General features: G+C 43.6%; 1 protein-coding gene across 1 annotated transcript in view; it reads left to right on the top strand.

The window, feature by feature from the left end:
* Positions 1 to 15,537, top strand: part of FHAD1 (forkhead-associated (FHA) phosphopeptide binding domain 1) — a 216,523-nt gene extending 200,986 nt beyond the window's left edge. Inside the window, exons 29-30 of the mRNA XM_006866421.1 lie at positions 8,659 to 8,712; positions 15,421 to 15,537. Coding sequence (XP_006866483.1) covers positions 8,659 to 8,712; positions 15,421 to 15,537 — 171 coding nt within the window. The remainder of the gene's footprint in view (positions 1 to 8,658; positions 8,713 to 15,420) is intronic.
* Positions 15,538 to 16,188: the final 651 nt, after the last annotated feature.

Raw genomic sequence — 16,188 nt, 5'->3', positions numbered from 1 at the left:
ACTTAAAACATTTACTGATGAAGATCAAAGAGCACAGCCTTTGGTATGGATTACATCTCAATGTAAAGAAAACAAAAATCTTCACCACTGGATCAATAAACAACATCCTTATCAACGTGGAAAAGATTGAAGTTGTCAAGGACTTCATTCTTGGATCAACCATCAACACTCATGGAAGCAGAAGTCAAGAAATCAAACGATGTATTGCATTAGGCAAAGCTGCTGCACAAGACCTTTTTAAAGTGTTGAAGAACAAAGATGTCAGCTTGAGGACTAAGGTGCGCCTGACCCAAGCCATGGTATTTTCCATAACCTCATATACATGTGAAAGCTGGACAGTGAAAAATGAAGACCGTAGTAGGATTGATGTTTTTGAGTTACGGTGTTGAAGAAAAATATTGAAAGTGCCGTGGGCTGCCAAAAGAACCAATAGATCCATTTTGGAAGAAGTACAGCCAGCGTGCTACTTGGAGGCCAAGATGGCCAAACTTCATCTCTCATACTTCAGACATATTGTCAGGAGGGACCAGTCACTAGAGAAGGATATCATGTTTGGTAAAGTGGAGGGTCAGAAAAAAAGAGGAAGACCTCCAATGAGATGGATTGGCCAAGTGGCAGCATCGATGGACTCAAGCATGGCAACAGTAGTGAGGTCGGCCCAGGATCAGATAGTGTTTCATTCTGCTGTGCATAAGGTCGCTATGGGTTGGTACCGACTCAATGGCACCTAAAAACAACAATGCTAGGTTAATTTCCATTGTACTACTTGTAATTGTTAGTTTTCCTGACACGCAACTGTGTTTGTGCATGCATGCGTGTGTGTGTGCATTTAAGTGTGTATGGTTGTGTTGTGTGTGTGTGTATGAGCAATATGTGAGTATGTGTTCCTGATAGTTACATGTGTGTTTGAGTGTGTTGTGTGCACGTTTCAGTGTGGGTACGCATGTGCATGTTTGAGTGTGAGTGTGGCCTGGCATGAGCTCTAAGGAGGTCCAGCCCCCATAGACGGTGCCCTCCCCAGCCAGAGGTGCTGGTCAGGTGAGCTCCTTGCAGAATCCTGCCTTCCATTAAGATGTCAGGCTCCCCAGATTCCAGCCTCAGAAATAATAGCAGCGTCCTGCTTCTAAGGGAGTCCTGGACGGGGGGTTCCTAGCGCTCACCACCCTGAATTAAACATCACAGGCCCCCGTCTTCGTGTGTCATGGGGCTGCCTTAGGCAGAGGACAGCTTCCTTTCACAACAGCTACCAGAGAGAGCTGAGCAGGAACAGAGACCTGGCTTCTCCTTTGATGTGACTCCATCCCTACGCAGCCCCACCTCCACCCAACTTGGCAGGCTAGCCCCCATAGCACAGACCTCAAGCCACAGAATGGTACAGCAAAGGGTCCCCAAAGCCCATTGTCGTGTGCTGGCTGATGATGTAAGAAACCCGCGGATTTACATAATCAGGCTGCAGATGCAGTATTCATGGGCCGCCTCATTCGTTTCTACACAATGCATGTGCTGTGCCAGCCCGCTTGGCACTCAGCATCCCTCAATGGGAGAAGGGTCTGAAATGGCCATGTTAAACCTGTGTCAGGAGGCCCCCCGAAATACAAAAGCCTGAGCTGAGAACTTTCAGGCTTGCAGGATTAACAACTTGGGGCTGATTTGCTAAGAACTATGACTGAACAGCATCCCGATAGTGCTGATGGTGGTGTTTACAGGACACCACCCATGGGCACCTGCACCCCTCTGTTCCCACACCCTCTCTCCCCTCAGCCTGACCGGTAGGCTGCCCAGTGTCAGCCCGCTTGATGTATGAGAAAACTGAGGCTCATGGGGAGATAATGTTACTTGGCTACTCAGCCTCAGAAAAGGGCTTCCCACTCAGATCTCTAGCCCATGTTCTCTCTTTGCTTCTGTTTTCAGGGTGAGCCCTTATACTCCACTCACCATTGCTTGTGGGGTGTTCATTCCATGGCACAATTTCACTTTTCAGGCTTCATTACTATTATGTTGTTAGCACTTCCTGTTTTCCAGGAACATAGATAAGTAGGGAGCACCGGTAGCGTAGTGGTTACAAATCGAGCTGCTAAGCTCACAAAACTACCAATTGTTCCACAGGAGAAAGGTGAGGCTTTCTGCCCCCGTAATGATTTATAGCCTCGGAAACTCTATACAGGGTCGCTATGAGTCTGAACCGACTCCACAGTACACATAGATAAGTAGATAGATAGGTAAGTAGGTAGATACAGGTTGTAGATCAGCACTGGACCGGGAATCACAAGGTCGGCTGTTCAAACCCATCAGCTGCTCCTCAGAAACCCTATACAGGGTCACTATGAGTTGGAACCGACTCGATGGCACCTAACAGCAACATAGGCTATAAATCTTTGTGGGCGCAGAAATCCTCATCTTTTCCCAGGGAGTGACTGGTGGGCTCGAACTTCCAATCTTGTGGTTCGCAGTCCAGTGCTAATCCTATAGAACTACCGTGCTCCACAGATACAGCTATAGATTGATTTTAAAGTCTTGCAAAATTCTAAAGGGAATGTGGGATGCAACACTGTAGGATAAGCACTGGACTACAAAATCAGTTTGAACCTCAAGGTGGACAGTTCAAACTCACCAGCTGCTCCTCAGAAACTCTATACAGGTTTGTTAGGAGTCACAACTGACTTCACAGCACTTAACACCAACAACAAAGGGAATGTGTATATGTCTACCTTGTTATCAGCTCCTTCCTAGGAGTAGATTTCACTATTTAAATGGAAGTTAAAAAAGAAAAAAAAGTTCCCTTTTAAAAAAAAAAAAAAAATTGGACACTTAAGTTTTACAAAAGAGCCTTGATTTTTTCAAAGTCTTAAACATTTTTTTATGACTGTTTACCCTTCATAAAGATGAGAGTTATTGAAATGAAATGACTTTCCTGGAAGTTTTATTAAATCATCATTGAGCTTCAGAACCACCCCATCCACCAGAAACTGATGTAGTTTTAATATTTAACATCCATCACTAAGTAGAACTTTCTAGAATCAAAAGTCATGCTTTCACACTAATACCTTTGGCTGTGAGATTGAAGCTAGATATAAAATGTTGGGAGAAACTTCCATGGTAGGTATTCACAGAGACCCTCTGTGGTCATTGGCCTCCTAACTCTGGAATGTTTGGACCCGTCCCTCTCTCCATATGATCTTGTGACAGTAACATTGGCCCAGGCCTATCCGGTCTCTTGTACTTCCTACATCATGAGATAAAGCAGCAATGCATCTCAGTCAGTTCCGATCCATAGCAACCCTGTATAGCGTTTCCGAGGAGCAACTGGTGAGCTTGAACCGCCAACCTTTTGTTGAAACCGACCTACGGCACCACACCAGTACTCCAAGAGGCAGATGTCGGAGTCAAATAAGATGCGGTCTGAGCCCCTGCTCTGTCCCTGAGTGACCTTGAGTAAGTGGCCTTATCTCTGTGTGTCTCAGGTTGCTAAGCAACAACAAAATGATAAGAGGACCTGCTTCCTGGGACAGTGGGAGGGTTAAATGACAATGTATGCAGTGCCTGGCACATAGCAAGCTCTCAGTTACTTGGGGAATACAGGGGCCAGGGGGAAGGAATCACAGATATGGGGGTGCCTCTGTGTTTCTTGAAGAGAGCTTTCTTTTGTTGGGGGATTAAAGAAAAGAGTGAGGGTTAGGACTGTGGCTAGGTCTAGATTAGGCCTAAGACTTCGTTTATTGTTAGGGTATGGTTAGGATTAGGGTTAGTATTAGGGGTAATGGTTGGGCTAGGGCTTGGTGTAGTTTTCAAAGTTACAGTTAGGTTTATTTTCATTTATTTTTACTTGATTTTTTTCTTCATTTGGATGTTCTAGATCTACATTGTTTCCTCTTTTTACTTTATGTTTTGTTGTTGTTGCAGCAAACTTTCCGCCAGCTAATGTGTTCAGCAAACCCTGAGCCCTTTTCCCTGGTCTTCCTAAAGCCGGCAGCTCTTTTGTAAAAGTTTCTCTTCTCTGTTTTGTGAATACAACGACTAGGGCTACAGCCAAGACCCTTCTTGTAAATGAGTCAAGACTAGAATTTTAGATTGTTAAATGCACAGAAGTTGCTATTTCAGAGGCGTGCAAGTCCTTCTGAGGGTTTCAAGAGTGAGAACTGCACAAGTGTATGGCTAGTTCTGGTTGAGGAAGCAGCTCCATGCTCCTCCCAGGCCCCGCCAATCAAATCAAACCCAGCCACAGCTTTGTCCCTGTGATTTTGGCTGGTGCCTCTGACTTTCCCTCTGCTTAATTACCTCAGGTTCTTCATCTTTTCTTTCCTTTTTTCTTTTTTGTTTTTTTTTTGTGTGTGTGTGAATTGGGTGAAGGTTTACAGAGCAGAGCATCAGTTTTGCATTCAACAGATCGTACGCTTTTTTTCATCTCGACAACTGCAATCCCCTCCATGTAACATCATTTATCCCACCTTCTCCCTGTGCCTCTTGTTTTCATTTCTCCTTTCCCAATGCTTCTGAGGTTTGTCTTTATGTTAATGCTGCCCTCTCAATCTTGAATGGTTGACTCAGATCCCTCATCTTGAAGATAAGAATTAAAATGGCACCTAACTTACAGCCATGCTTCCATGTGGCTCCTAGCTCCTAGGGTTCACTTCAGTGGGGGCATGAATATAAAACCCTTAGCAGAGGACCTGGCAAACAGGATCATCCAACAGGTACACTTGTATTATCATAGTTATTTTATGAAGGTAAGTCAAAAATTATCTGCACTCTGGTTGTGGAATTTATCAACTTTTGTTGGTGTTGTTAAGTGCCATTGAATAGGTTCTGACCCATAGTGACCCTGAACAGGGTTTCTGAAGCTGTAAATCTTTATGGGAGCAGAACGCCTCATCTTTCTCCTGCGGAGCAGCTGGTAATTTTGAACTGCTGACCTTGCGGTTCGCAGCCTGATTCATAACCACTACGCTACCCAAGCTCCTTATCAACTTTTAGGAAAGACAAATACATCATCTTTCAACATAATCGCCTTACTTTTCAATACACTTGGTCCATCTGTCCACAAGCTTTCATATTCCCTTATTTTAAAATGTTTTCAGCTGAGCTGCAAGCCACAAGTCCACATCTGTTTTCAGTTCTTCATCAGAGGTGAATGAATCTTCATCCTCAAAGGGCTGCTTTCAGGGGACCAAACAGGTGAAAGTCTGATGGAGCAAGATCAGGACTGTAGGGAGGATGCTTTAACACCTCAAAACAAAGTTTCTGCAAGAGTGTCAACAGTGTGGGCAGAGGAGTACAGATGTGCATTGTCATGCAAGATCACAGCACCCTTGGATAACAGTCCTCTGCATTTAATCCAAAACTTAGGCTTCAGCTCTTCAGTGAGCAACTCACTACAATGAGCTCTGTTGATTGTGTTACCTTCTTCCTGCTAGTGTTCCAATACTGGCCCTTGAGGATCCCAGAAAACTGTCAGCATCAATCTCCAGCTGAGGGTTGACTTTTTAGTTTTTTCTTGGTTGGTGAGGGTGTTTCCATTCCATACTCTCCTGTTTACTCTCAGGCTCATAGTGATGAATCCATGTCTTGTCACCAGTAACGATTTTTTTAAAGAAACTTTTCCCTTCCCTCAAGTATTGGCCCAAATTTTGTTTGCAGATGTCCAAACTCTTCTGTTTATGCTTTTCCATGAGTTGTTTTGGTACCCATCTCACACATTTTTTAATTTTTTTTTAATCTGAAACAATCTTTATTTTGCCTTTGTTTTGTTGCTGTTGTTTTGTTTTTTAAAGCTTCTATTGTGAATTGAATGATAGTTTACATGGGAGAACATCGGTTTTACACTCATCATATTTTGCAATGATTACAATCCCCTCCATGCATCATCATTTAACAGTATTTGCTTCTATTCCATCTGCTTTGTTTTGTTTTTTGATGCACACAAAAACATGCAGGAATATAAAATTATTTAAACAACCAAAGGGCACATTCTACAAGTCTGCCTCCTAGCTGCCAGCCCTCAGTCCCTCTCTTTCCATGAGTCTAGAGACCTCAGCTGCTCTCTCTCTCCATGTCTCATCTCTGCCTCCATCTCTGATGTCAGTGCTTCTCTGAATAGGGTCCCACTTTCTGCTCATGCTCTTCTCTCTTGATGGCCCTAGGGTCCTCTTTCCTGGAATGTAAGATTAACTACTCCCAACTTTATCACACAAACTTTTTGAAACACAAGTCTGTCATGGATTATTTCATAGGCAGAACCATGGCTGATTTGCAAATGATTTGCCACCTAATCCACTGTCACTCATTTATTCAACAGAATCATTTCACGTGCACGTTCAATGCTGTCATCAGCCATGGACGTGGGCAGGCCTATTAATATAACCAGAGTGCAGATAATTTTTGACTCATCCTCATACTTAGCTCACAACTTTTCAGGATTCTCTTGCTCCCAGATATTCTTAAAACCCTTGTTTCCTCGGTGTCATTTGTGTGTTTTTGACAAAAGAGTAGAAATTGGTAGATGTTGTATAGGATGAGAACGGATGTGGCGTTTCGGAGTGGTACTCTTGGATCCACATAAGGGTGAAGAAATAAAATGTTCTCAGAAATCCTATACAGGGTTTCTATGAGTCTGAACCAATTCAATGGCACTTAACAACAACAACAGGGTAGTATAATGTAGGAACAGATGAGGATTGAAGTAAAAAAAAACAACTCTCAGCCCTCCCCATCCCATCTTGTGTCCATGAATTTCAGTGAATCCCAACATCTCTTTAAAATCCCATAGTTGTGGCAGAGAACGGAGCAGGTAAGAGTACACTAAACACTTTTTTGCCCACCTGATATTTTCACTCAGGAACGTTTAGAGGATCACCAACAGAGAAATGCAAAAGAATCAACATCTTGCAACTGTTCCTTTAAAGAGAAGGAGAGGCAGGTATGGAGAGGTTTGTCAGCCTTGCAATCAGACACAAAGTAGACTCAGCATTTTACTATTACTCAAAGAGTAAGAGTTTATGGAATGCAAATGCCAGCAGGTACTGCCCGAGGAATATCGACACACCCTCACTTTCTCCCTTCTCTACATCATCCCCTGCCTGCAATTCATACCAATAGTCCTAGAAACAAGCAAGTATCCAGCCCAGTATTCTGGGATGAGAAAGGCAGAGAGGAAATGCAAGTGTACTTGTGGCTATTAAAGCAACCTTTCTGGGTATGGAATGATCTGGGGATTTGGAGATGAGCTCATAAAAAGAAGGGGAAAAGCAAGGGGTGGGAGAACTCTGGGTAAGAGGGCTCCCTGCCCCTAATAATGAAATAAGTGGGGTGAAAAGGGGGAAAAAGAAGGGTGGGAACAAAATGGAGCCAGGAACAGAGATGAAAGTACCAACTGTCACCACCTCCATACCTACCAAGGAGGAGCCATGCATTTGACTCTCAGCTTCTCGGAAGCCAGTGAGAAATGGAAAACACAACTTGGTCCATAGTTCACAGTGTGCAAGAAATGCACTGGATGTGATGTTTAAAATTTCCTTAGACCAAAGACTAAACTGGATTTTCCCCTAGATATAGGACATTGCATGACATAATACACAACATCTCTAAGAATATTCTTAGCACAAAAGCAAAAAGGAACAATGACTTAACAACAACAACAGGGTAGTATAATGTAGGAACTGATACTACTTCTTAAGACAGATTGATGACATCATATCCCAGCAAATTCAGTAAAGTTCAATATTTACTGAGCACCACCTAGATACCAAGGGCAGGCCCTGAGGCACAGGTCTCAAAATGACAGCCCACAGATGATATTTCGTTTGACTCATGGGATTTGTTAAATAACATTTCAAAATAGGACATTCTCATGGAGATTTGCACAATGTGATGATACTAGGTCCATGTTCCCACAAGGTCACCATTCTCCAGCTCCCTTAGAGAGGAGCCATCTCCTCATTGGTTGCCATCCCCATTGGGCCACATCACCACTTCTTTTACTCCCTTAGCTGGGATAAGCAGCAGGTTGGTTGGTGACCTAAGTGGAAACCTAGGGCTCTCTGAGAACTTCCTCTTCCTGACACCATTGCCCATTCACCTGGTTGAGTGTATTGGGTTATGAGTGAGGTCCCAACTCCCTAATTCACTGTTGGGACACTGTTTCTTCAGTGAATAGTTCCTGAAAGACAGATGCAAGAGGCGACTTGGATCAGCATGGGTTAAACCCCAGGGAAACAATATGCTCTAGATTTGGGGTGACGGTGGCTTCTAATCAAGAACCCCCAACTGTCATTGACTGTGAGCTCAACCACTGTGGGTTTTATCACATTTGAGCCATTGGGATGCTTAGGTAGAAACCTACCAAAGATTTGCAGCCTCTTTCACCTGTCCTTTGAGGCTGTACTTCTAGCTAAAGCAGACTTATCCTCCATGGTTTCTTAGCTCAGTTGGCCAGCCTCCCCATGTTCTGGAATCTAGAGATTCCAAGAGACTCAACAGGACTGCACCCTTGCCCCTCAAAACCATCCTCCCTGAAGACCCACATTCTCATTCCCTGCCCCCAACAAGGCTCAACATTCCAAATGAGTAGCATCGGAAAAGTTGAGGAGAATCCATTTTGTCTTTGATACAGTAGACTAAGAGGAATATCTGCTAAATGTTGCCATTATTCTTTCTGTATTAAAGAGACGAATATTTGTAGAGATGGTGAAGAACAAGATGCAGAACTCAAACTTCCAGGTGAGCCAGAGTGAAGAGAAAACAGTTGTCAAAAGGGTGTGGTGTCTGGCATCCTCTAACTTCACAAAAGTGGAGAAAAATAAAGAACAACCCAAGGCTGGTTCCTCAAATTCACCTCCATCCTCCAACCTTTTTATTACTTCTGATGCCAGCCATTCCTCCCTATGCAGAGGTATATCCATGGAAAACAGCACTTACAGCAGCTAGTTTTAACTTACTGAATGATGTCTCGCCACTGGAGATGGAAACTGCATTGCCAATAAAAACTGCTCATTGGCACCCACATTTAAGTGGTACCCAGAGTATGTGCACCACCTACTCTACCCTAGATACATCTCTACACTCATTCAATCTCTACTTCTCTGCAGTGTTCAATATTTCATTGCAGTGGTCCATAGAACCCACAGACAATACTTTCTATTATGGGGTTTATTAGGGAAGTGTGTGCATGGTAGGGTACCATGGAGCTGGTTCCAACTCATAGCGACCCTGTTTAGGGTTTCTGAGTATGTAAATCTTTATGGGAGGAGAAAGCCTCATCTTTCTCCTGCAGGGCGGCTGGTAGATTTGAACTGCTCACTTTGCAGCTTGCAACCCAACTTGAACCCCATTGTGCTACCAAGGCTCCTTTATTAGGGAAGTACCAGGTTACAATTTGGGATTGGGATCAGGAAACACAGAGATAAAATCTCCTTTCTCCAGTGCAGGACAGCTCTCTCAGCTCCTCGCGGCCACGTGGAGCAAATTTGGCCCCCTGAGAACAGACTTCCTCTCTCAGGCCCCCTCAGCCTGGCCTCTGCCCTGCTCCAACATGTGTTACAATGCTGTTAGCTCTGCTGATAAGTGCCTACAGGCCAGGTAGCGTCGGGTCCAAACCTGCTCAGCTCTCTCACTCCCTAGGTCTGCATGCCCATTGTTAGCTACCTCACTCCGTGAACTGGGAAGTCCACTGCACCAGCTCGTTTCAGTCTCCTCGTTCTATTGTTGCCATTTTCCTTGCCTCTGAATCCTGCCACGCTTGCAGCTGCTTCTTGCCATATCTGGTTGTTACAGCTGTCTCCTGAGTCTAGGAAGTGTTCAGTGTAGAGACCCCAGATTCAAAGGACTCACTCATTTCCAGCTCTTCTGTCTCTGTGGTAGTGGGATGCTCTCTCTGGTCTCTGAGATTGGCTCTTACTAGATGGCAAAACTGACCAATCCCCTTGTTAGTATTCTATATAATTGTTTGCATAATCCCACCCACAAGGGTTCCATGTGCCTTATTTACATTGTTATCCCCTTGGTGGGCCACTTATGTATACAGACCCATCCAATCACTGTGTGAGAGTTACAAGATGGCTTAAAATATAGTGTGTGTGTGTGTGTGTGTCTGTGTGTGTGTGTGTGTATATATATATATATATATAATTTATTATATTTTTTTTACACTTATTGGTCTGATCTTCATTTATTCTTCTTAAATCCTCATAAAGTTTATCATTTCAGGATGACCCTAAGAGTAGAGCTAACTACGCCTATATTAGGTTACATCATACTTGCACCTGACATAATATAACTAAAACACATACAACCGAAAACGCACTGGCCCTATTTTCCCCTTACATATCACGAATGAACAAATCAGAAATATTTGATGCACACATAAATGTCCAAAAGCCAATCTCCAACCCGTAGGCACATTCAGTCCATGGGCCTAGAGTCCATAGCTGCTCCATGTCACCAACTCTGCCACCTCTGTCGTTGCTTCTTCAGGCAGGGATCCCAAGTTCCACTCATATCCTTCCTTCTTGATGTCCTGGGATTGTCCGTTCCTGAAATAAATACAACTACTCCCTCCTTTTAGCTCCATATCTTCCACAATTACAGTTCTGACAATCATGATCAATATTACTAACAATTACAATTGAAATAACAAAATCTTATCAGCATCATTTCTTTCACCAGACCCATCTGGAAAAGAGGAAAACTAGTCAGTGGGGATTTTCCCTTTACCCCTCCTTCTAAGCACACATAAAGGGCCATATTAAGTAATTCACTTTGCTGCAACCGTATACACCAGTGGGAAACCCAGAGGACAGCTGTGTCACGTCTAGTATGTGCTGAGCACTTAGTATGTTTCAGGCATAGAGCTGAACACGCAACATGTATTATCTCATTTAATCTTCCCAACAATCTTATGAGGTTGATACTGTTATTAGCCTCAACTTACAATGAGGTGTCTGAGGATTTGTCAGAGACTTTAAATAACTTACCACACAACTAAGTCAAAGAACCGAACTCAAATGCAAAGCTGACCCCAAATGAGTGCCCCTTACCCTCTTTTAAAGGTAGTAGACTGGATATAGTTCAGGTGGCATTTCTCTTGGATTTCAAGAAAGCAGCCCCTAGAGGATTTATTCTTTTCTAAGAGTTGAGAATCAAGTGTAGGAAGTCTTAAGCACATTAGAACATTGCCATTCACAGTTCTGCCCTGGAACTGGAATTGGCCCAATCCATATTCCCACTCTGCACAAAGTAGAAGCGAGCTCTCAGGAAGCTGGAAAGCGAACACATTTCAGATGAAGAAGTGAGGGAGATGTCGTAGAATTGAATTAAAGGCCACAGTTGTCCTCAGTCAAAATTATCATGGGAAAACCTAAGATGGGGAACAGAAGCCTCTTCTCAGCAGTACTCTTATTCTGAGACTAGCAGATGGTTTCTACTCAGAAGTGGACATTCAGAGGAGAGATCTGGTCTGAGACCTGTCCCCCTCCACAGTGGGAGTGAGTGTGGGGTCTGATGCTTATTTGTCTGTGCACATGGGAGAGATGCAAGCAGAAGGAAATCACCCCACAGTTTGGCTGAGAACCACCTGGGGATTTAAGATAGCAGAGGAGTTCTCAGGATGGGCTTGTGTTTGGGAATAGTGTGCTTCTCTAAGACATGAAGCCCCCTGGAACCAATGGAATGCAGAAATCATCAGACGATATAATTATTATCCCATGCAAGTAAAGTTTTGCTGACGGTAATAGAGAAATGGCTACAAGTATACATTGACAGAGAACTTCCAGAGGTTCAAACCAGATTGAGAAGAGGACGTGGAACAAGGGATATCATTGCTGACATCAGATGGATCTTGGCTGAAAGCAGAGAATACCAAAAATGTTTACCTGTGCTTTATTGACTATGCAAAGATTTTCAATTGTGTGCATTGTGACAAGTTATGGACTATATTGCGAAGTATGAGTATTCCTGCACACTTAATTGTGCTCCTGAGGAAACTGTACATAGAACAAGAGGCAGTTGTTCGAACAGAAAAAGGGAACACTGAATGGTTTAAAATTAGGAAAGGTGTGTGACAGGGTTGTATTCCGTCACCATACTTATTCAACCTGTATGCTGAACAAATAATCAAGAAACTGTATTATATGAAGAAAAACGTGGCATCAGAATTAGAAGAAGACTCATTAACAACCTATGATATGCAGATGATACAATCTTGCTTGCTGAAAGCTGAAAGGTCTTAAAATACTTATTGATGAAGATCAAAGACCATAGCCTTCTGTATGGGTTGCACCTCAATGTAAAGAAAGCAAAAATCCTCACCACTGGACCAATAAATATCATCAAGATAAATGGAGAAAAGATTGAAGTTGTCAAGGACTTCATTCTGCTTGGATGAACCATCAACACTCATGGAAGCAGCAGCCAAGAAAGCAAACAACATTTTGCATTAGGCAAATCTGCTGTCCACGGGAAACAAGGCTCCCTGTTGTGGTGGTGAAGTGCCATCGAGTCAGTTCCAACTCATAGCGACCCTGTATAGGACTTCCAAGGAGCAGCTGGTGAGTTTGAACCGCTGACCTTCCAGTTCAAACCAACCTTGTGGTCAGGTGCTTTATCCCACAATACCACACCAGGACTACTAAACAAGGCTCGTTAGGAAGGTGATAATAAAAAGAAGGGTCCAGAAAGACTGAGTTAGATCAATGATAAACAAATAAAGATCCCTGCTTTACTGGCTTACATTCTTGGGACTTTTAAAAGTAAATACAAGTAATTAATTAAATAATTATTCATGCAAAGTGTGTTGAGGACAAAGGATTAAAGGGGGCGTATTTCACAGTCTACCCTCCAATCCAGAAGACAGGAGAGGACCTCCCTGAAGAAGAAATGTTTAAACTGAGGCCTGCGGTTGAGCCGGGGTCTTTCTAGAGCCAAATTTGCAGTTGCCAGAAATAGCCACTTCAGTATATTCTGAGGTGCCCAATGACCCAGTGGATTAAGCACTGGGCTGCTAACTGTAAGGCTAATGGTTCCATCGCACCAGTGACAGATAGATGAGGAGGGCTGTGCCATAGCCTTACAGCTTCAGAAACCTAATGGAGCAATTCTATTCTGGTCTGTAGGGTCGCTTTGAGTAGAAATTGAGTCAACATCAGCGGGTTGTTTGTTGGATACCCTGAGTTGTGATGTTGGACAGATTCCAGCAAAGCTTCCAGACTCAACTAGATTAGGAACAAAGGTCTAGAGATCTACTTCCAAAGGTCAGCCGTGAAAACCCTGTGGATCACCAAGTCAGATCCAGTTGTGCACTTTTGCCATGGGGTAGCCAAGAGTGGGGGACTGGGCACTTAACTACAACAGTTTACACCTGGGTCTCACCATGCAAATGACTGGCTTCCATCCCTCTTTTTCATCCCAAGGGTAAGGCTCGTGGTTCCGAATATCAGAACAGCTCACCAGTGGCTGTCTTTACTCGGTGGACTCTTCGAGGGTTCCCCAGCCCTTCCTGCCCACAACATTTGCATTTTCACATTCCCCAGTCTCATCTTCTTCCAGGTCAGCCATCCCATGTGCCTTCGGCAGTCTCCTCCCAAAGCTCCTGGCATTCCTGGGTGTGTGTGTGTTGGGGGATGGGGGAGCAGGAGCATGGGGATGTGGGACTCTATTTTTAACAAACTTTCTGGCTCCAACTCCAACCGGCAAGCCCACACCCAGTATGGACTCTGGCATTTGGCAACCATCCAAAAAGGAAGATAAAGGAAAGGTTGTTTCAAGGCAAAAAGGCTTTCCAATTTGCTGTCTGTTTGTCTTCTCCCTGCCTGGGCCTTGCAACTAATACTAACTTCATGGACTAGTGCAGAGATAAACATTTTAGCTTTTCTCATTCTGAAATGACTTTGAATTCAGTCTCAAAATACAGTCAAGGTAATTTTAAAGTCAGAAGAAAGAGCTAAAGAGATGGTCCTAACAACCCCTTCCACTGAGTTCTCTCAGAATCTCTCCTCAGCTCTCTGAGGAAGACAGGACAAATGCCGTGATCCCTGTTTGACAGGTGACAAAACTGAGGGTCCTGGAGGAAGTGGCAGAGCTGAAACTCAACTCTGCAGCCCACCCTCCTCCTCTCAAGTGAATATATACGTATCATGATGGTTAGAGACAACCATCTTCAGGAGAAAGAGTTGGCAATTTAAACCCTGGGGGAGGGGAGATTTCTTGAAAGGAGGCCCGGTGGTGCCGTGTTTAAGTATTAGGCTGCTAACTGAAAGGTCAGCGGTTCGAACCAAACAGCAGCTCCTCGAGAGAAACGAGGCAGTCTGTTTCCATAAAGATAACAGACTTGGAAACCGGTGGGGCAGCGCTGCCCGGCCCTATGGGGTCACTATGCGTCAGAATCAACTGGGATGGGAAGCAGTGGGTTTGGTTTTTTAGGGTTGGAGAGTCTCAAGTCATGAATAACAGAAACCAAACCCACTTAGGAAAGAAGAGAGGTTATTAAAAGGATACAGGAATGGGTGCCTCATCAAAGCTAAGGTCTAAAGGAATGGGAGGTCCAGCTGTGGCTCTGTAAGATCAGCCCTGGACTGGGAACCAGAAGGTCAGCTGTTCAAACCCACCAACTGCTCTTCGGAAACCTCGCTATGAGTCAGAACTGACTCAATGGCACTTAACAACAACAAGGCAATGAGGCCTTAAGAACAGTTAGCCATTAGATCAAATGGACTGTCTCACACACATGCACATATATGTCCTGCATGCCACCTCTGCATCTCTCCATAGTCTGCTGATTTTTTTCTTCTCCAGTCATGTGACAGGAAGGGACTCTGTCACAGGCACCTGGTTCAGAGGACCAGCCCAGGGGGCAAGTAGCATGTCAGAGCCCATATAACCCCAAAACCTGGGAGTAATCATCTAATAACCCAGCTGGTTCCAAGTGTCCAGTCATCGATGGCCAGCGGGCAGGATCACAGACATAGCAGCCAGGGTGGCCCTTCCTCTGGGGGTAACATGCTAAGCAGAGGGCTAGACAGAACCCATCAAATAGCCTGCATTTGCTCCTTTTAAGACGTCAAAGATTTAGAACTCATTCAATGCAATCGCAGCTTTTCAAGAGAAAGAAACTTCATAGTCACCGTACAGAGCCCCTGGTTTCAAAAACATGAAACTCTAAAAAGAGCAAAATTTAGACTATAAATACAAATAAATATATATGCCGATAAGGAAAGGTGTATACCCAAACATTAGCAATGCTTATCTTTGAGTAGGGTGATGGTAATATATCATCTTAGCTTCTTGTTTCTCATCTCTTTGTTTGATTTTTATTTTCACAACAAACATATTTTGTGTACAAAAAAATTATTCATGGTAAATAAAGCTATTTGTAGGGAACATTTTGAGATCTCAGTGTAATTACAGAGTTGATGTATTTTCTTTCACTTGTTGAAGGTTGGAGCCAGAAAAACTACCCCAAAGACGGACCAGGAAAGGGAGATACTGAAGAAAGACTCACCGAGCAAATGCAGCCAGAACCTCTTGTTATCTAAACCTGGTGGACGGAACTAGAGAAATGTCATCCAGAAGTGCCTCACACGATACTCTGTGAGTCAGATTGACTCTTCTGTGTTAAAATACTAAGATGCTTTTATAGAACTTTAAAGATTATTAGTCTAATGTTTTGCGTTCTAAACTGGTCTTTGGCACAATACTGGATTTTGGAGTGTGTGGTAAAAGACATTCTTTTAAAAAAATATTCATGAGTGTATGTACAGTCAGGCATATGAAGACTGCATTAAAGTTTGTAATCCAGATACCCAGGCCTGAGGAGATAAATTACGTTGAGTCCATGGTTGGGTCATGATGTACCCAAATATCACACCTCCAAGGAGCTGCAAGAGAATATTTAAGACTTGTACTGTGGCCACTCGGCAGAATGGTAATCTCGGCTACAGAGAGGACCATGGTATAAGGCATTTACAGCTGAATGTATTATAATAAATTTAGAATGCCAATCAGTTTTATCACTTCTGTCAAAATGGCTAACACTTATATGGCACTCTGCAGTTTTGAAAACACTTATTTAATCCTTCCCTAAAAACAGGGTCACTATGGGTCGGAACTAACTCGATTGCACTTAACAACAACAACAAGAAGACCTGGGAGGTAAATAGTATTAAGTTCCCCATTTCACAAATGAGGAAGCTGAGGCTAAGAGTA

The sequence above is a fragment of the Chrysochloris asiatica genome, unplaced genomic scaffold (genome assembly GCF_000296735.1).
Source record: "Chrysochloris asiatica unplaced genomic scaffold, ChrAsi1.0 scaffold00090, whole genome shotgun sequence".
Taxonomy (NCBI): domain Eukaryota; kingdom Metazoa; phylum Chordata; class Mammalia; order Afrosoricida; family Chrysochloridae; genus Chrysochloris; species Chrysochloris asiatica.
The sequence above is the reverse complement of the archived record's forward strand: the minus strand, read 5'-3'. Positions and strand labels throughout refer to the sequence as shown.